Source organism: Moschus berezovskii, chromosome X, assembly GCF_049115385.1.
Source record: "Moschus berezovskii isolate FMDL1 chromosome X, NW_MosBer_1.0, whole genome shotgun sequence".
NCBI lineage: Eukaryota > Metazoa > Chordata > Mammalia > Artiodactyla > Moschidae > Moschus > Moschus berezovskii.
The window spans coordinates 91,318,977-91,340,526 of record NC_142488.1 but is presented as its reverse complement, the minus strand read 5'-3'; the positions used below and the strand labels follow the sequence as shown (position 1 = coordinate 91,340,526).

At 45.4% G+C, this 21,550-nt stretch overlaps 1 protein-coding gene across 3 annotated transcripts in view; it reads left to right on the top strand.

Annotated features, from left to right (window-relative positions):
* Window positions 1-21,550, top strand: part of DRP2 (dystrophin related protein 2) — a 51,101-nt gene that overhangs the window by 11,905 nt on the left and 17,646 nt on the right. For 2 of the 3 annotated variants that reach the window (XM_088833682.1, XM_055393405.2), the window contains 10 exons: window positions 4,452-4,631; window positions 9,389-9,552; window positions 11,326-11,482; window positions 12,904-13,024; window positions 14,959-15,227; window positions 15,867-16,013; window positions 16,470-16,548; window positions 19,436-19,496; window positions 19,811-19,872; window positions 21,476-21,550. In XM_088833682.1, coding sequence (XP_088689808.1) covers window positions 4,515-4,631; window positions 9,389-9,552; window positions 11,326-11,482; window positions 12,904-13,024; window positions 14,959-15,227; window positions 15,867-16,013; window positions 16,470-16,548; window positions 19,436-19,496; window positions 19,811-19,872; window positions 21,476-21,550 — 1,252 coding nt within the window. In that variant the 5' untranslated portion in view covers window positions 4,452-4,514. Of the gene's footprint in view, window positions 1-4,451; window positions 4,632-7,852; window positions 7,942-9,388; window positions 9,553-11,325; window positions 11,483-12,903; window positions 13,025-14,958; window positions 15,228-15,866; window positions 16,014-16,469; window positions 16,549-19,435; window positions 19,497-19,810; window positions 19,873-21,475 lie in introns of those variants that run through there. The other variant, XM_088833683.1, reaches the window with a different exon arrangement.

The window sequence follows — 21,550 nt, the reverse complement described above, 5'->3', positions numbered from 1 at the left end:
TCACAAAGAGTCAGACACGACTGAGCGACTGAACTGAACTGATTATTAATACAGGGCTTCCCTGATAGCTCAGTTGGTAAAGAATATACCTGCAATGAGAGAGACCTGGGTTCGATCCCTGGAGAAGGGAACGGCTACCCATTTCAGTATTCTGGCCTGCAGAATTCCATGGACTGTACAGTCCATGGGTCACAAAGAGTCGGACACGACTGAGAGACTTTCACTTTCATTATTAATACAAGTCTGATATTGGTTCATGCCCTTTAATCCAGAAACTCTCCCTTCTAGAAAATTATCTTAAGAATCACAAATATGCACAAGGCTATAAACTGCAGTGTGACATGTTTTACTGTTAAAATAAATTATGCTTTATCCATTCTGTGGAATATTATACAACAATGATTAAAGCTAACATTTATTGAATAGTGTACTATTGTAAGACACTGTGCTAAGTTATTTAAATACATTATTAATTTTTAATCATTAGAACAAGACTACAAGGGCAGTCATCCCCAGTTTTCAGATGAGGGCCCTGAAGCTCAGAGAGGTTAATTTCTCCCAGGCCACACTGCTAATCAGTTGAATAGAGTGGGTTTGACGCTAGGCCTATCTAATCTCAAAGCCCATGGCCTCAACCACAGGACTCTATAACCTTTGCAACCATTAGAAGTCATATGTTAGAGGAATAGTTAAAACATGGTATAAAATTATAACTATATAATTAATATATAAATAATATGATGACAATTTTATTTCCGAAGTGCAAGTATATATTTTTCACAGAAAAACTACTATAAGGATTCATATCTGTTAGTAATGGCTGGCTACCTCTGGATAGTAATATTATAGGTTATTTTTATTTTCAGTTATGATTTTCTGTATTTTCCATTTTTCTATAAAGAACAGGTATTGCTTGTATACGGAGAAGGCAATGGCAAGCCACTCCAGTACTATTGCCTAGAAAATCCCATGGATGGAGGAGCCTGGTAGGCTGCAGTCCGTGGGGTCGCTAAGGGTCGGACACGACTGAGCGACTTCACTTTCACTTTTCACTTTCCACTTTCACACATTGGAGAAGGAAATGGCAATCCACTCCAGTGTTCTTGCCTGGAGAATCCCAGGGACGGGGGAGCCTGGTGGGCTTCCGTCTATGGGGTCACACAGAGTCGGACACGACTGAAGTGACTTAGCAGCAGCAGTAGCATTGCTTGTATAATCAGCAAAAATTTTAAATTTTAATGTAAAAAGAGGTCTGAAAGCAAAACTTTTGTAGCCTTCATACTTAGAATATGTCCGTAGCAATACTTCATTTTTATCTGAGTGATTAATTTTTTTAATTAATTAATTTTTCCTTGGCTGCACTGGATCTTCATTGCTGAGTGTGGGCTTTCTCTAGTTGTTGTGGCAAGTGGAGACTAGTCTCTAATTTTGGTGCTTGGGATTCTCATTGTGGTAGCTCCTCTTGTTGTGGGTTTCCCAGGTTTTGCTAGTGGTAAAGAATCCACTTGCCAGTGCAAGAGATGCTAGAAACTTGAGTTCAATCCCTGAGTCTAGAAGATGCCCTGGAGTAGGAAACGGCACTTCACTCCAGAACTCTTGCCTGGAAAATTCCATGGGCAGAGGAGCCTGGTGGGCTATAGTCCATGGGGCCACAAAGAGTCGGATATGGCTGAGCACACAAACTTACTCTTGTTGTGGAACATGGGCTCTAGGGCACTCAAGCTTCAGTAGTTGCAGCACAGGGGCTCAGTAATTGTGGCTTGTGGGCTCTAGAGCACAGTCTCAGTAGTTGTGGCACACAGGCTTAGTTGCTCCATGGCACACAGAATCTTCCTGGATCAGGGATCGAACCCATGTCCCTTGCACTGGCAGACGGATTCTTAACCACTGGACCACCAGGGAAGTATTAGTGACTAATTCTTTTATATTGGTGTTAGATCAGAGAGAAGACATCTTTTCAATCATTCTTTGGGGTAATCTCTTTAGGGGTGAGGAATTATGTAGCTGTGTGATCTCTAGGGACTTTGATCACAATAAAATGTCCTTCAGACCATGAGTTCTTCCATTTGTGTGATCTGTAGTAGTCCCCAGTTTTTGGATGATGGACCCATGAGGAGAAGGGAAGGGTAACTTAGTTCAAGGAGTCCACAGATCTTTAAATGTATAAGTGTTTTTCTCACTCTGTAAGTACTAAAAGTACAGCTCCTTTGTAGGTGTGAGTGGGTGAAGTGAGATTTTTTTTTTTAATTTTAAGAAGGGGCCCTTATGTTGGGAACCACTGAAGTAGAAACTAAAAATGGTGGCTATTTAATCAGCAGTATCAGGAATCATCCCTTATATGTAGGATCTAAAAGGACATAATACAAATGAACTTATTTACAAAACAGAAACAGATTCACAGACTTCAAGAACAAACTTATGGTTGCCAGGGAAAAGGATGGGGGAAGGGATAGTTTGGGAGTTTGGACATGTACACACTGCTATATTTAAAATGAATAACCAACAAGGACCTACTGTGGAGCACAAGGAACTCTGCTCCAAGTTATGTGGCAGCCTGGATGGGAGGGGAGTTTGGGAGAGAATGGATACATGTATATGTATGGCTGAGTCCCTCTACTGTCCATCTGAAACTATCACAATATTGTTAATCAGCTATACTCCAATAAAAATTAAACAGTTTAAAAAAGAGAGATGTTCACTTCTTACCATTGGATCAAAGTTTGCACATCTTTGTCCAGCACTAAAAGATACCACTTATATCATCTGCAAGCATTGTCTTAGCCACCCATCCTAATCAGACGTGTGTACATTCACCAAACTGTCAGTTGGTTTGGTACATTTAACTTTTTCACTCTTGTCTTAGCTGTTGACTTCAAAAGCTGAACATGTCTCAATAATAGCTTATTACAGAACACTGACCTCACTCCCCTACCACACCAAATTTCCTTCTTCTGTTTTCCCCTCCTGTTGTTGGCAACATTATTCATCCAGCTTCCAAATTATAAGCCTTTAACTCCTTCACCTCTCTCACTTTTCATATCCAAGTGATCACCGAATCCAGTGTGTTTTACCTCTTCAGTGTATCTCAATGCCATGTTCTCTGCTCCCTCCTCCCTGCAACTGCCTGCCTGTTTTGACAGCTTCTAAATGGATTCTTCCTTTGAAGATTCACTCCACAAGGTAGACAGAGGGCTCCTACTAAAATGCAAATCTGGTTGTGTCACTCCCCTGCTGAAAATCTTCAGTACCTCTGTATTGTCTATAAGATAAAGCCTAGAATCCTCTGCTTATCATTCAAGCCATGACCCAATCTGGCTACAGCCTCATCTGGTACTCCCCGACAAGGCACCTACCTGTACTCTGATCTGCACCATACATTTGATTTTCTGCTGTTTGGAATGTTCCTTTTTTGTTTTATCTTCTCTGTCTAATGGCAATTCAATTTCTCTTTCATGACTCACCTCAAGAATATTTCCTCTAGGGAGACTTCTTGACATGACCAGGTAGGGCTCACTTCATCCATCCCTTCACTCCATCCCATAAAGACTTCTACCATCAATGCAGTAACACTTTATGGCTTGATTTTCCCCATGTCTGTTCTCTCTGTATGTGAACTCCTCACCGTGTCTTTTCATCTCCCAAACTCCAGCCATACTGAACTGACTGTTCTCTGAGCACGTTGTGCGTTTTTGGGTGACATCCACCTTTGCACAGGTGGCTCCCTCTTCTAGGAATGCACTTCTCCCTTTCTCCCCTTCTCTGCATAGGCAAATATCTACTCATCCTTCAAGACTCATTTCAAATGCAATCTGTCTGAAATCTCTGCATATGCTCAGATAGAGTTAATTATTCTGTATTCTTTGCTCCCCTAACCTTCTGGTGAAACCTCATTTATAAAATCTGCTGCATAAGTATTTTATTATCATTATCAGCTTACATGGGCTTCCCTGGTGGCTTAGTGGTAAACAATTTGCTGGCCAATGCAGGAGATACAGATTCAACCCCTGGGTCAAGAAGATCCCCTGGAGAAGGAAATGGTAAGCCACTTCAGTATTCTTACCTGGAGAATTCCGTGCACAGAGGATCCTGACATGCTGTAGTCCATGGGGTCGCAAAAGAGCCAGACATAACTTAATGACTAAACAACAATCAGCTTACACAACTGTCCCCCTCCATCTCCCACACCTTATCCCCATGCAATGAGATCTCAGACAGCATATCATCTTTTTGTCTCTAGCACAAAGCACAATAAAGAAACAATAGATACTTCCTTGATCAATTATTAACTCAAGTCTTTTATGGTGCTTGATGGCCTGGGAAAAACTATTGGATAGGTCAGTAAGCTTTGAATACTTATTGACATAACTGGTCAAGGCACCCCGGGGTAAGTGCTGCATTTACAAGCCTTTTCTATATTTTTGACTCTAAATCTGTCCTTGTTACTCTTCCAGGTGCTTATGCTCAACAATTGATGCACTGCCTGTCCTCACCCACCCCCATGAGCCTCGGTTCTGATGCAACCTATGGTCATGCAGGGATGCCCTTACACCCTCCCACGATGTCATAAGTGGCGGGCAGCTGACAACTTCCATCATAGCCACAGCCTCCAAAGCACCTGCCCCCAGCCTCAGGTAAGAGGTGCAGAGCAAAAGACAGAACCATGGAGAGAGGGTGGACGTAGGATCTGTGTGTGTTCTTGTGGGTATCCATGCTTCTTAAGGCTCAGGGGTAGTCTTCATACACATGAAACCCCTTGCACAGAACGAGGCCTCCTCTGGCCCATCCCTGTCTTTCATGAGGCCTTTTATGGGGCAAAGGAAGCATGTTGATCTGGACATGCCGAAGAGCCCACAATGGCTAAGTTGGCTGGTTTCTGGTTAAGCTTCCAGGGGAGGTCCCGGAAGAGTGTGCTCCTTCAGGGCATAGTCTAGGACAAGGCAGGACCTTCCTTTGCCTTGATGTCTCTGTGGTTTCCTCATATTCTGTACCTGCAGAATATTTCCTCTCCCCCCATTGGCTCTTCCTTCTTCCTCTCAAGTCCCTGGTCCTACTCACAGCTCCTGGGTTAACCCCACTAAGGATCTCCTGAACTTCCTACTGACCTGTCCTCTCTCTCTCCTCCCCTACAACTGGAGTGGTAGGGCTGAGTGTGCCAGCCTGTATGTGGTGCCAGGTAGGCAGAAGGTGTGTGAGAGGCAGTAATCCCAGAGGGCAACGCACTTTCCTGGCAATGAGGGAAGTCCAAGGGAAAGTTGACTAGACAAGGGAGATGTATAAGCATATTTTGGCTTGCCTTATAATGCTTAACCTTCCCAGGTGGCTCAGTGGTTAAAAGAAAAAAAAACAAAACCCACCTGCCAGTGCAGGAAACGCAAGAGACTCAGGTTTAATCCCTGGATGGGGAAGATCACCCGGAGAAGGAAATGGCTACCCACTCCAGTATTCTTGCCTAGAGAATTCCATGGACAGAAGAGCCTGGTGGGCTACAGTCCATGGGGTGGCAAAAAGTCAGACACGACTGAAGCCACTTAGTATACATAATGCTTTGGGGTTCAGAGGCTATGGGAGTGTGTGAAAGTACTATGTTTCTTAGGGTCTCACAGAGGGGCTGCGATGCCGGGTCACTATGGGTGGTGTGAACAGCCACTGAATGCATATGGTGGAGGAAGAAAGATGCCAAGGTGGCAGGGATGGAGATTGGAGGTACTGGGGAGCCCATGTGGGCAGAGAGTGAGAGAGAGTGAAGGTCCAGACAGTCATAAGGTCCAGGCCTCCCAAGCTGTTTTGACACATCTAACCAGAGAGAATTCACTGCCTGTAACATATTCTCAAAGCCAGTGTCAACTGAGAGTCCCCATGCAAACCTACCCCTTCCCCAGAGTGGGACTTTCAGAGGGTCGAGGGATTGAAAACCGTGGGTCCTTCCAGAAGGCTTGTCCTGCTCATTGCCCACTCCCTGCAAGCTTCACTACCTAGGCAGTGGGACATGAGGGCTTAATTTTGTGACAGAATGGTGAGATCAAGCCCTCTCTTCGGTTACCATTGAGTTTCTTCGCTTCTTTCTCTACAGCTCTTGACTTTGTCTTAAAGTTTCAAGAGATGAGGAGAAAGCCCCATAGGGAACAGGGAGACCAAACATCTTGGTCGCAAAAACAGAAGTAGAAGGCTATTGATAGGGAAAGAAATCAAGGATTAGTCATCATTTGCCTGAGGGCCTGGCTCTGCTAGAGGGGACTGTGATTCATAGGGGGAACTCCGAGGGGAGAACAGGGTGAGGGAGTCTATTAAGGGAGCCAACTTGGGGGGTAGCGTTTAGGAAACTAGGGCTTCCCTGGTGGATCAGATGGTAAAGAATCTGCCCTCAATGCAGGAGACCAGGGTTCGATCCCTGGGTCAGGAAGATCCCCTGGAGAAGAAAATGACAACCCACTTCAGTATTCTTGCCTGGAGAATTCCATAAACAGAGGAGCCTGGTGGACTACAGTCCATGGGGTCACAAAAGAGTCGGACACAACTGAGTGATTAACACTTTCACACTTTTCACACTTAGGAAACTAAGAAGGCTGGAGGGACTGAAAGGGTAGAGCCCAGTTCATCATGGGTGCTTCCATCAGAACCATGACAATTTTGTTGTGGCTAGATCACAAGAGGCTATTTCTAACTGTAGGGCCTTCCCAGCCCAGGGAACTCTGTGAGGATGGCTTGGGACCAACCAATTACCCCAGCATAAACCAAGCTGCGACCCGGAGCTAGAGCCGCTCCCTGCTCTTTGCCTGCCGTCCCCTGCCATTCTGCCATCCACCCCACATGGCCCCACCCTGGACCCCAAGAAAGGCTCAAGCAGCTGCTCTAACTATTCCTGTAGGTGGGCCTCAGCATGGAAACAATGTGGAACTGTGGAAAGCCCAGAAGACTCTGTGGGAGATAAATGAGGATGGGAACAGAACCCTTTTTGGTCGAAACGAAGTGTTTTCCCTCAGTGCTGGGGCGGGGGGGTTAGCTTGGGAATGTTAACCTTTCCCCAGGCAAGGCTTCTGGAAAAGGAGTGGCCACCTCCAGAAGGGCCCCTCAGGCCACTAGCCCAGGACAGCAGAGGCAGGGCACAGGAGGCTCCCTGCACCGAGCTCCTGGGTTCCATCTTGCCCTCCCCCACCCCGCGGAAGTCCAGGGCGCATGCCCATAGACCATATGTTTCCCCCTGGCCTTAGAGTGCAGGGGGAGGTCTGTGGAGACAAGGCTTTCTGTCCTGTCTTCCCAAAGGCAGGTCAGAGCCCCCCTACCCCGTTTTCACTGCTGGCTTGGGTCAGTCTTCTCCTGCCCACCATCCCACAGCTCTGTCCTCGCATACATCCCTCACTATCTCTGAGGATGCTTACATACTAAAGGACAAGGCTGATCCTCAAGCTCATTGTCCTGCCAGGCCTTGGTGAAACTGCTTACCAGAGGTTTGTCACCAAAGTGATCTGATCTTTTCCTCCACCTCAGGGTAGGGGAGAGGGAACTAGAGGCAGAGTGAGTTCTTTGTGTCTTCCAGGCAAAGGGAGCATAAATCAACAGAAGCTCCCCTCTGCACACCCCTCCTCAGCACCATGGAATGCCCAATCCCACTCTCACCATCCTTGCCAGCCTGGGAGGGCCCTCCTGGCCCCGGTGTGGCGGGCCCAGTTGGGAGCAAGCCGGAATTCCCCAGGGACAAAGCCCTGATTCACCGTCCCCAATCCTGACATAGCCGCCCCCTCTGGATTCCTGGGGGGTCAGTAAACAAACAGGGTGACAGATCCCGCCTCCTGGCCTGGCTCAGCTCTGCTCGCCCTCCCTTGGGGAGCCCTCTCAGAGCCTGTCTGGACTCTGCCTGCAGCTCACCAAGCGCTGGGTCTGTGTTCATTCGGAGGAGCACCATGGGGCTGCCCAGTCCTGCAAGCGGGTCCCCAGACGGCACAGGTAGGGTCCACTCACGGGAACGCAGAGCAACTGACTCTAGAGCTGTGCCCTGGAGCTTGGCTGTTCTCCCACTTCTCCTTCTGTATGGCTGTGAGCTGTGGGAGGTTTTTTTTTTTTTAAATCTTGAATATTCTTTATTCTATAGATTCATGTGTGCTGAGTCATTCAGTCATGTCCAACTCCTTTCAACCCATGGACTACAGCCCACCAGGCTCCTCTGTCCATGGGGATTCTCCAGGAAAGAATATTGGAGCAGGTTGCCATACCCTTCTTCAGGGGATCTTCCCAAGCCAGGGATCGAACCTGCGTCTCCTTTGTTTCCTGCACTGGGAGGCGGATTCTTTAGCACTAGTACCACCTGGGAAGCCCTCTCTTAGTGCAGGTTGGTTATGTTTAACTGCTGACTCCTATGATTATCACTCTTACTATCACAAATTCTGCCAGCACTACTGCCCAGATGAGATGCTGGAAGTACTTGTGTTAGGTTAGAACTGTTCAAAAATTGCCCAAACACTGGCAACCGTGGCATTCAAGGTAAGCTGTAGGCTCATAGTTCAGTGTTCGAGTTTACCCAGCCTTCTAGCAAAGAAAGCTGAAAGGCTGTCCCACAGATTCAGAGAGAGAGACAGAGAGAGAGAGCCATCTGTAGTAGATGTCCTACGTCCAAGGGGGCCTTGGTGCCCTTGGTGCAGGACTCGTATTTCCCGCCACAGTCAGGAGAATCCTAAAGAGCACTGCTCATCTTCAATGGGTTGAGATGGGCTAAGGCAGCATTTGGGGTCTTGATCTCCAAAGAACTCTGACAAGAGTCTACAGCTAAGAGGCTCCCATCACTTGTTCACCCTGTAGGGTATTATGGGGTTTGGGGGAATGGGGGTTGTGCCAAATAGCCCTTCAGGAGTTAGCTATCTCCCTCGCAGTTCAAGACATGCTCAGGCAGAAGCAGAAGGGAGTGAAGGACAGGAGAGTGTGGAGAGGAAATCTCAGCCTGGGGAAACCCACCTGCATGCCTGCCAGTCTACCTGCTCCCCTTCTGTGGAAGGAAAATGGCCCTGCTGGTGGCTGAGCCTCCTCTAGTCTCTCCTTCCCCCCAAACCGTACATCTTTCCCACACAGGACTCACCAGGCAAGTTGGGAAACCAATCTTCCCATTAAAACCACAGCTCAAAGTGCTTAACACGTGTGTTAAGCCCATGTGTGTGGGCTACAGTCCATGGGGTCACAAAGAGCTGGACATAACCGAGCACAGCACAGCACTAAGAGAGGACCTTGCCATGAACAGAACCAGAGTCCTTTCTCTCAACCACTCAAACACATCCTAGAACCAGCCCCTTTTCCCCTCCCCACCTCTCCCCTGCCCCGTTCACACTTGTCCCATGCTTGGCTTGGCACAGACGGGGGTGTGGCACACTCTGGGGATTATAGAGGTGTCTGTGTTTCTGTACAGGTTAGAGCTGCTACCACCACCCCTGCGCCTCCTCATGATGGTGCTGGGGTACCCTGCCTAAGTCCAAAGCTATTCAACGGGTCTGTTGGTGCTGCCAGGACCCTGGAACCACCAGCCATGAATCTGTGTTGGAATGAAATCAAAAAGAAGTCTCACAATCTCCGGTAAGGCCTGGAGCCTCGAAACAGGGGCTTTGGGGCATTGGTGGGGATGGTGTTGGGCTCCTCTCGCTCGTCACCCTCTTCTCAGCCTTCTTGTCAGCTTCATCCTCTGTTTTTCCTCCTTTTCATGCTCTGGTGCTGGGGGAAGAACCCTGGGTCAGAAGTCAGGAGACTTGGATTTGAGTCTCGGTCTTTTCCCTTTATTTTTATTTATTTTTTTAACACCCAAAACATTTTGGATTGGGTTATAGCCGATTAACAATGCTGTGGTAGTTTCAGGTAAATAACGAAGGGACTCAGCCACACATATGCATATATCCATTCTCCCCCAAACTCCCCTCCCATCCCGAGCCTCGGGATGTCAGCTGTGTCACCTTGGAAAATTGGTTTCAGTAATCCCTGAATGTTGGCTTCCACTTGTTTTGATTTTTTAACAACAACAAAGACAACAAAATGAGTAGAGGAATAACGCTTGTTCTATTTCCCGGTGTTGCTATGAGGACTCAAATAAGAGATGAAAACGCTTTCTGCACTTAAAAGCGCTGTTGTCTAAATGGAGGATTTGATTACTGCCCGCCTTCCTCTCATAACTGCCTTCTATCTTAGTAGCTCTCATCTGCTTTTTCTCATCTTTTTAAAAAAATTATTTATTTATTTTAATTGCAGGATAATTGTAGTGGTTGTTAGCCCTCTCTTCCCATCCACTGCTTATCCCCCACCCATGCCTCCCGAAACGAAGAGCAAATCAGTAGGAGCCTGAAGGCAATTTCTAACTCAGTTGTCCCTCTTTCCTCTACCCTTATCTATAACTCCCCTCCCACTGCCCCTCCCCAAACACACACTTTTCCTCTCTACTCTCTCAAAGACCAAACTCCTGGCTTCTGGTGGGTTCTGGTGGAGATGAGGAGTGTACAGAAGTTGAAGGAATGCAGGCTCTGAAATCAGACAACCCTGAGTTCAAATCCAGTGACTTTACTGTGTGACCTTGGGAAAATTACTTAACTTCTCTGATCAATACCAGTGGCTACCTCTCAAGGTTGCTCTGAGAATTAGTGGAAGCAAAAATTTATGTCAAAGCCTTGGCCGAAGAAGTAGGGACAGAATAAACAGTTACCAGTCATCTAAGGGGAATGGGTTCAATGTCTGCACACAGCCTGGACTGGCCTCTGGCTTCCTACCACTTGGACTTCAGTTCACAGCTCATTTGTGGGGAGAGGGGAAGGCAGACAGAGATGATTATGCTGCACATGTTTTCCTCCTTCTGTATGTCAAGCTTCTAGCCTATGTTGCCCTCATCTTTTGGGACCCCTGGGCTGCTTGTATTTGTATGCAAGCTCACACACATGCGTGCCCACACTCAGCCACCTGGCACACCCTTTCCACCCACTGCTCCTCCTCAGAAGGCAGCCTCTGAGAAGCCTCTGAGGATGAACAGTTTGGCATGACTTGAGTTCCTCCAGGACAAGAGGGCAACAAGACAGCTATCTCCATTAACGCCCTTGCTTACTTCGCTACCCTTCGCAGCCTGATTCTGGGTGCACAGTTGAATGAACTGAAGTCCACCAAATGTTTTGGTACTGCGCTCTATGGGGAGGTGTCTTGGGAGGCTCTGGGGGTGAGTCAGAGGCTGGGTTCTGGGCCTTCTCCCACTTCGACCAGAGCAGCACCTCTTTCATCTGTTTACATAGTAAGATTCCACTTACATATCTGCTGGGGAAAAATGTTTTGCCACTTAACAAGAGGATTGAAAATCACTGGTCTTACCATTGTGTGCAGTGCCCGGCTAGAGGCCTTCTCAGACCACAGTGGAAAGCTTCAGCTCCCTCTCCAAGAGATAATTGACTGGCTCAGCCAAAAGGATGAGGAATTGTCAGCTCAGCTGCCCCTACAAGGGGATGTGGTCCTGGTGCAACAGGAGAAGGAGACACACGCGGTAGGTTAGAGTTACAGAGGCTGTGGTATGTAGTCTTTCGGTTGGGAAGGGATGTCTTCTGCAACACCCTGACAGATGGATGCTCAGTCTCTGCTTAGATGCTTAAAGTCACTGGAAGCTGTATGCAGTCCTACTGGTCTGTGGATGGCACTTCAGAGAATAAGTCAAATCTCCCCCCTCTATACATCCCATCCAATATTGGCCTCCCTTAAAATGCTTCCCTGATTTTTAACGAGGACATGGGAAATGAACATAAAACAATATTCAGTGGAAAAAACACAAGATACAAAATTGTTTATAGGTAGATCTCAATTGTATAAAAATCAATATAGATGTGTATGTGTATATACACACATAAGAAGGAACTCTATCAAAATCTTCACAATGGGTAACTCCAGGTGATGAAATTCTTTTTAATTTTCTTCTTTTCATCCTTTTCTGAAATTTCTAAGATTTCTGTGACAAATCTTCCCTCTAGAATCAGAAAATAACAACAAATGTTTCTTAAAATGAACACAGATGCACTGGAAGAAATGATCATTATGTGATGTGATGTGCCAGAGGTGTTAGCTCACACTACAAAGGCAATCATATTATACAAATGTTATCAAATCAGTATATTGTGCTAAATCAAATCAGTACATTGTGTTAAACTTATATAATGTTATAGGTCAATTATAGCACAACTTAAAAGATGAGTACAATACAGCAAGAAAATAAACAAACTATAAACGTGTGCCACAGTATGGCTAAATTTTAAAGACAATATGTTGAGTAAAAAAAAGAGTTAAATACAAAAAACAGTACATACAGTGTGGTTCCATGTATATAACGTTTAAAAATTGGCAAAACTAATCAGTGGTGGTACAAGTCAGGATAGTTGTTACCTTGGGGGAGGGGAGGAGGAGAGAGTGACTGAAAGAGGTCATGACAGGGCCTTCTGGGATGCTGGTGGAGTTCTGTTTCTTCACCTCAGTACTGGTTACAGATATGAAATCACTTTACAAAAATTCATCAAGCTGTGATGAAAAGTACACTTTTGATTTGCGTACTCGTGTATATTTCAACAAAAGTTTAATTAAGCTTTTCATATAAATCTAGCCCATCCTGGTTTTGATTTCTTAAAGCCCCTTTCAGAGGACTTTCTGAGTCTTCCAGAGAACCAAGATTCCTAGCCCCAAGTCCCCATATTTCTCTCTACCTTATGGCATAGACAGATCCATTTCAGAGTAAATAGACCTTCCAGTATCAAAATTATCCTTTTGCCTATAGAGAAGACTGCTCCTCTTTTAGTCTGAATAGCCCAAAGGTACAGGATATCAGATTGCACTGAGGAGAAGAAAGATTGTCAATTGCAGGATGGAATTCAAAGCAACTGAAAGACTTTCCTTCCCCATTGACCATGTTGCTAAACTTCACAGGCCTTTATGGAAGATGTCAAGTCTCGAGGGCCCTATATTTACTCTGTGCTGGAGTCAGCTCAGGCCTTCCTGTCCCAGCACCCATTTGATGAATTAGAGGAGCCTCGTTCTGAGAGCAAAGGTGGGTGGTCTTCCTCTCTTTCATCTTCTTCTTGAGCTATGAACCATTAAACACCTTTATGTCCATCCCAAACTCATTTTCTCAGCTGTTACCTAGGAGGATAATTTATTCCTAGGAGTCCAGAATTGGGGACGAACAAGATTCATACTCTAAGAAAAAGCAAAGAGAAGACCTTGGAGCAGGGGAGATGAGCGTTTGGCCCAAAGCTATACGTGGCTCTCTGGAGCATCGTGTGTGACCATCTAAGAAGGCATGATAAAGAAATAAAAAAGACTCAAATGCATTAAACAAACTCAGTAAATAAAAGTAGTAGTGTGTTCTTTTAAAACATACTGCTTTATTCCAGTATAGAGAGGCATGTGACACTGCTCCAATCAACTAGCAAATAAAAATCCTTTCAAAAAATCTTTAAAAATTAGGTGATGGTACTTCAGAAGAAAACTGATTGTGGCTCTTTAATTCTGACCCTGGTGATTTCTGGTCTCTTTCTCTGATGGAGTGGGTCACTGTAGGTCTAAGTTTAAATAAGGCAGCAGGGTGGGATCCATGGTGTTTAGCTCCAAGTGATGGCCCAGCAAGCCCTCTTCTTCAGAAAGAAGCTTTGACACTCTGAGACTGGCTATGAATGTCCTGACAGGACCCTTCGTTAATGGAGCCCTTTGTCGATGCTGTTGACCCTCTCAGTTTACCTCAAGCCCCTCCTACTGAGTACTAACCAGTACTCAATTTACCACCCAGTGGACCTCAGATAGAACAAGCTCAAGAGAGCAGGGAAATTCCAATTAGCCTGGAGTTTGGGGGCTCTAAATCTACTTTTGAGGGGAGGTCTGAGGGAGGAGAAGGAAATGGCAACCCACTCCAGTGTTCTTGCCTGGAGAATCCCAGGGATGGGGGATCCTGGTGGGCTGCCGTCTATGGGGTCGCACAGAGTTGGACATGACTGAAGCGACTTAGCAGCAGCAGCAACTTAGCAGTAGCAGCTGAAGGAGGAGAAGGAAAATTACAATTTAGGAGCCTAGGTGGAAAGTCTGGGAAAGTTATACTAACCTCTCCTCTGCTGCACCTTCATAAAATGCCTCCCTTCTTTGGAAGGAACTGCACAACAGACACTGGGCTTCCCGCATGGCGCTAGTGGTGAAGAACTCACCTGCCAATGTAGGAGACGTAAGAGATACAGGTTTGATCCCTGAGTCGGGAAGATCCCCTGGAGGAAGAAATGGCAACCCACTCCAGTATTCTTGCCTGGAGAATCCCATGGACAGAGGAGCCTGATGGGCTGCAGTCCATGGGGTCACACAGAGTTGGACATGACTGAGCAACTGAGCACACACACACAACAGGCACTAATGCAAAATCACATTCCAAGGTCATGTGAATAGAACTCTGGGTGATTGGCCTTACTATGCCTCTTAAATATTTAACTTGCTCTTTACCTTGCCCATTTCTTAAGAATATGAGGAAATCCTCATGATACTATAGGTGGAAAACACCAATATGGTCTCCTGACTGTAGTGGTGGATCCATGAGCCTACACATGTGATAAAATCACATAGAACAAGACACACACACATACACAAGTGAGTAAAAGTAAAATTGGGGAATTCTGAAAATAATTTCTGGATTGTGTCAATGTCAATATCCTGATTGTTATACTATAATTTTGCAAGATGTTACTATTTAGGGAAACTAGCTAAAGGGTACATGAGATCTCTACTATTTCTCACAATTGTATGTGAATCTACTATGAACTCAAAATTAAAGTTTTAATTTAAAAAAATCCGCATTTATAAAAGGAGCTCAGCCATAAAAATTATGTATTTGTGTGTGTATCAAAACACACACAGCACACACCTGTTTACAAAAGGCTGTCTTTGTCTTTCCATGGGCTACCCTTGCCTGGCTGGCCTGACCTGACTTCATGACTGCCCTTGCAGATACCTCTCCTAGACAGCGGATCCAGAATCTTAGCCGCTTTGTGTGGAAGCAGGCAACAGTGGCCAGTGAACTCTGGGAGAAGTTGACAGCCCGCTGCGTGGACCAGCACCGCCACATTGAGCGCACTCTGGAGCAGCTGTTGGAGATCCAAGGGGCAATGGAGGAATTAAGTGCAACTCTGACCCAGGCCGAGGGAGTCCGAGCCACTTGGGAGCCCATTGGGGATCTCTTCATTGATTCACTTCCTGAGCATATCCAGGCTCTTAAGGTATGCAGGCCCTCTCCCCTGGCTACAGCCTACCCGGAGACCAGATACTCCACCCAGACCCTGACAGTGTTCCTAATGCTGAGGCTCCATTGTTGTCCTGGACTTCAACAGAGTCTCTCCCAGTTTCTCTGCTGGATTTGGGGGCTGGTTTAGCTGAGGGCTTCCCTAGTTGGGGAAGGGCTTCCCTGGTGACTCAGATGGTAAAGAATCCCCCTGCAATGCAGGAGACCTAGGTTCTATCCCTGGGTTGGGAAGATCCCCTGGAGAAGGGCATGGCACCCCACTCCAGTATCCTTGCCTGAAGAATCACATGGACAGGGGAGCCTGGCAGGTTGCAGTCCTTGCTGTCACAAAGAGTCAGACATGACTGAGTGACTAACACACTTAGCTGAGGTCTCCTCTGTCCTACTGTCTTCTCTTTCCCTGGTGTTTTCTGAGAGAAGAAAAGGAAATAAGGACAATGCCCACCCCCACCCCCCATACACACACATCTTAGTCTGGTTGCCCTAATATGCAAGCATGGAAGCTGTGCTACTGAAACAAAATCTCTGGGTAAAGAGGAAGGAGTTGGTATGAATGACTAATGGTTCCTCTTTCCTACTATCTACCTGCTGTGGGACTTGGATCCTGGTTCCATAGCTATTCAAGGAAGAATTCTCCCCCATGAAAGATGGAGTGAAGTTAGTAAATGATCTGGCCCATCAACTTGCCATTTCTGATGTGCACTTGTCAATGGAGAATTCCCGGGCTTTGGAGCAAATCAACACCCGGTGGAAACAGCTACAGGTAAAGGAGAAGCCTAAAGTGAGCTATGGGAGAAAGATTCAGTATAACTAGGCTTGGTGATGGGGGGACTTCTCCAGGCCTTCAGGAAGTAAAGGGGCATTGAAATGGGATCTATGTGGGGAAAGAGTTGTATAGAATTTGGGGCCAGGAAACAAGCTTCTCAACCTCTAAACTGCAGGAAGTAATTAAAATAGTCTGAGAGGGGCCTGTCTGCATTTGAGCACTCAGAGTAGACAGGGGCAGGTGAAGAGTGACTGTGGCCTGGAGCTAGAGATGCACTTCTCTGACCTCTGGGAGTGACATGGGGGAACTAGGATTTGGGTTATGGTGAGAGGATCTGGAACTGGAGAAGAGGCAGACTTGGAGGGAATTCACAAAGATGGCTGGAGGCACCAGGAAATCCCACCCTGGATATGTAGAATGAGGCCACTGACTTCCTGCATATTCTTTCTATAGGTGTCAGTTGGCGAGAGGCTTAAGCAGCTTCAGGATGCTCACCGGGACTTTGGGCCTGGGTCACAACACTTCCTCTCCTGTACGTGAGACAAGCTGTACTTCACTTTGCAGAACCTCAGCCACTTTCCAAGAGAATCTGCTGTTGTCGGCTGGGGGCCTGGTGGGAGCCCAGTGTGCCTTGGCATCTAAGAAGCAGTAGAATAAAGCAGTGTAGGATAGTGGTTAAAAGGACAGGCTCTTGAGTCAGAGAGACCTGGATCTGAGGCAGAGCTCCTCAACTTCATAGCTGTGCAAGCTTGAAAAACATAGCTTAACCTTTATGACCCTCAATTTTCCCATATATAAAAAGAGGGAAAAATATGACCTAGCTCATAGAGTTATGGGAATTAAATTACTTTATTGTTCCAAAAATATTTATTGATGGCCTACCGTGGGCCAGGTACCATTCTAGGCACTGGGGCTGCATCAGTGAACAAAACAGAAATTCTTGGACTTGGAGAGGTTACATTCTGCTAGAAGAAGCCAAACCATAAACAAATAAGTGTGTGTGTGTGTGTATGTATGTGTAAAATGTCAATTGGTGACAAGTGTTCCAGAGAAAAGTAAAGCAGAGAAGGTATGAGTTAGGGAGTGCTGGACTTAATGGAGGAGGCATTGCAATTTTGAATAGGGTGGTTGGGAATGTTGTCACTGAAATCATGGCAACTGAGTAGAAACCTCAAAGAGGTGAGGGAATGAGCCATGTGGATATCTGAGGGAAGAGCAGACTGGGCAGAGGAAACAATAACTTCCAGGACCTTAAGGCAAGGGCATACCTGAGGAACAGTAAGGAGACCAGTATAGAAGTGAGTGAAGATGCTGAGACAGTTCCTTGTTACGTGATACTGCTAAAAGATTTAATTAAGTTATTAAAAAGGACACTCTAGGTTAGTTTCTAAGGCTTATCTCAGTAACCAATCTTCAGATAAAGGTCGGATGCTCCATAATGTACAACCAGGAGATTAACACCAGACTATAATCATTTAACGAATGAAGTCAGGTGACTTGGGGTATACCAGGCTTTATCTAATGAAAGTTCTTGACATAATTCTTATTTTACTAATAACTGCTAGCTATGGCTATATTATTTTCTATGTCACTTGTTTCACTGAGCCTGTGATATAATGCTGAACTGACAGTTCCATATGAGATCAATAATTGTAATAATGTGACTCTGGGTATGGGAAAAAGCAACAAGAAGAAATATTTTCCTGGACCAGGAGGCTAGTAAGACAGTGGTCCAGAGACTTTTGCTACTTGCAAGGCCTGGTCCAATTTTAGCACACTGAGTGGCCCATCACTTCCCTAGACCTGGGAATGAGCCTTCCCAGCAACGCGGGACACAATGGCCATGAAATGGTGTCACATGGTCAGATATGTGGCTATGAAGGGACCCTGATGACTGGAAGTTGGTACTTGCCAGCTGCCTCTACAAAGATTACGTCATGACCATTGCAAGCTGCTGACCTTCAACACCCCTTGAAAGAAGTTCAGGGTGAAAATCAGGAATGAGGCACTCTGTGCTCTGAAAAAAAAAAAAAAACTGGCAGAACAGGCCTTCAGATAGTTAGATCTTTTCAGAAAAAGGTTTTATGAGTTCCAATTCTTGCATCTTCTCATACCTAGAAAAACACTGATGTCATTAATGGTGAAATGGAGTAGCTATGGTTCAGACATCCTGGGAAATAACTATTTCCCAGATATCCTGAAAAATGATATTATGAGTGTGATTTCAGTTTAGACGCTGTGACCTAATGTAGAACTTAATGCTCCTGTAATGCATTTTTGCTTCTGTACTTTGCTTGCTGCTCGTAAAACCAAAGTTACTCCATTTTAAGATAAGGTTGTTTATAAGTAAAGATTCCTAAAATTGTTTTTGAAAAAAAAAAAAAAAGAAAAGTCTTAAGGGTGGCATCTATGCGCCCCAGAAAGTAAACCTGAAAAAAAAAAAAAAGTGAGTCAAGAGGAGAGAGAGCAAGAGATCAGAATAGGAGCAGGAAGCCAAAGCATGGAGGGCTTGGAGGGCTATGGTAAGAATTAGGATTTTATTCTGAGTAGAATGAAGAACCCTTGCAAGGGGTTGAGGAGAGGGATGACATGATCCAAATTCTGTTTCAACAGAGTGTTGGGGGGCAAGAAGGAGGAGGGAGACCTGTCAGGGTACATATTGTGATAATCTAAATGAGGGACGATGGTGACCCAATCAGAGTGGAGATGGTGGAAATGTAACTAGATATGAAAATTAGATATGCACACAGAGCAGAGTATCTGGCACATAGTAGGAACTCAATAAATGTTAATGGCAATTCGAACTACTGAATTATAATGACTGGCATGCAGCTATACCTGCAGGCTCTTGTACCAGGGAAACTGCAAGGAAGAGATTGACCAGATGACTGAGCCTCTCCTGGAACATCTGGAAGTTAAAGACATGGAACAGAGAGAAGCATCATTTTCCAGAGTTTCTCACCATAGATGAGTGGGCAGTCCTGTTCCCCGTTGTCCCACAGGACTGAGAAGCTGGGCCTTCTGGGGGAAGGGCTTTGAGTCCCATGAGGAAAGTAAGGTCACTTCGTATCGACAGTAGTACACCAGCTGCTTGCAGCTGAATGGACAAAATGACAGCCTGCTCAGGGGGAAGATTGTCAGGGTGGCCAAGGCCACCTGTTCATGCCCTTGTCGTGTCTCTGGCACATGAGGGTATCAGTGACAACCTCTTCTCCGTCCCTCACCCTAACATCAGGGAGAGAAGTGTCTTCATTAGAAGTGTTTGCCCCATGCTCAGGTCCTGTTAAGAGCGGACAATGAGACTCAGGCATCCCCTTTTGGGCTTAGTTATTCCTTTGGGAGGATAGTACAGGGGAGTAATCAGGGGCCTGAAGAACATTAGTGGCCAGCTTCTTTTTCTTTCTCTTCTCCCTCACCAGCCTCTGTTCAGGTTCCCTGGGAAAGAGCAATTTCACCCAATAAAGTTCCCTACTACATCAAGTGAGTAACCATCTGAATCAGAAACAGGTCAATCACCTGCCCACCCTCTCCCTCCCGTATCTTTTTTTCTACCTATCCCTTTCACCCCTATCTGTTGGGATTCCTCCATCCAATCCAGTTTTTCCTCTTACTCATCTCAAGAGCTCAATATCCTACCTGGGTAAAGGTGAACCCTTGTGCTTAGGGATCTTCAGGGTTCACCCGCAGATCCTGCTACTCCTTGTATCCAACCTGTCACTGAGGGATGTGAGCATGTTTGTCTGTGAGGTGGGGGGTGATATGGACCCTGGTGCTATTGATGCTTTTATTTGTAGCCACCAGGCTCAAACCACATGCTGGGACCATCCCAAGATGACCGAGTTATACCAAACTCTAGGTAAGAATTCAAGGTTCCTGTATAGGGTGGAGATCTATACAGTTGCCTTTGTCCTATAAGAACACAAGGGAATAGTATTCCACTGTGTGTGTGTATACCATGTCCTCTTTATTCGTTCATCTGCTGATAGACAGGTTGTTTTCATGTCTTGGCTATTGTAAATAGTGCTGTGATGGTTATAGGAGTACATATATCTTTTTGAATTAGTGTTTTTATATTCTTTAAGTAAATACCCAGGAGCGGGGATAGCTGGATCATACATACACACACACATACACATGGTAGAACACAATCATAAAAATGGATGAAATCTTGCCACTTGTGACAACATGGATAGACTTTCAGGATATTATGCTGAGTGACATAAATCAGATAGAAAAAGACAAATACCATATTATTCTATTCATATGTGAATATAAAAAAAATAAATGAACAAACTAAACAAATACACATAGATACCAAAAAACAGAGTAGTGGTTACCTGAAAAGAAGGGGTAGGGGAAAGGCAAAATAGGTAAGGGAATTGACTGAACAGTGACTGCTGCTGCTGCTAAGTCACTTCAGTCGTGTCCGACTCTGTGTGACCCCATAGATGGAAGCCCACCAGGCTCCCCCGTCCCTGGGATTCTCCAGGCAAGAACACTGGAGTGGGTTGTCATTTCCTTCTCCAATGTGTGAAAGTGAAAAGTGAAAGTGAAGTCGCTCAGTCATGTCCGACCCATAGCGACCCCAGGACTGCAGCCTACCAGGCTCCTCCATCCATGGGATTTTCTAGGCAAGAATACTGGAGTGGCTTGCCATTGCCTTCTCTGGAACGGTGACAGGTGGAAATAAAATATTGTGTACATGAAACTTCTATGATATTATAAACCAATGTTGTCTCAATAAAAATAAAAAGAAAGAACACAAGGGAATCCCATCCAACAAGCAGATGAGGGTGGAAGTGATTCCTTGTCTTTTTTCCAGTAGCTTCCTTCCTTTCCTCTCTGCACCTCCCTCAACAGGAAGCTCTGTTCTCCCCCTGAACAATTTTATCATCACATCAGGGAATTATGCTTATAGATATATGCTGGATCTGCTTTGAAAGACATTATCAAGGCTATGATGAATGTGACTCTCATATGCCTTGTCTTTCACTGCTAAGAGAGACTCACTATTATGTTGTAGATTTTACCCATGTTGATGCATGTGACTATAGTTCATTCATTTTCACTGCCGTGGAGTGTTTCATTGTATATACCACAGATTCCTCATCCATCCTACTGTTAATGGACATTTGGGTCATTTCTACTTTGGAGCTAACAAAAACAGTGCTGCTTGGGAAAACAAAAACTGTGAAAATCACTGCTCTAGAATATATACAGCTGGCTGGGTTGTAGGATACATGAATGTTCAGTTTTACTAGGTAATACCAAGTTGTTTTCCAATATGATTGTGTCAGTTTACACTTCCACTAGCAATTCTCATTCATCCACATCTTTACTGACACTTGCTACTGTCAGACTTTTATTTTTTGTCAATTTGACAGGTGTAACATGATATATTGTTGTGGTTTTAATTTGCATTTCCTTGATCTGAAGGGATCTCTTTCCATTCTTTGCAGCTGATTTGAACAACATTAAGTTCTCAGCTTACCGCACTGCCATGAAGCTACGCAGAGTCCAGAAGGCACTGCGCT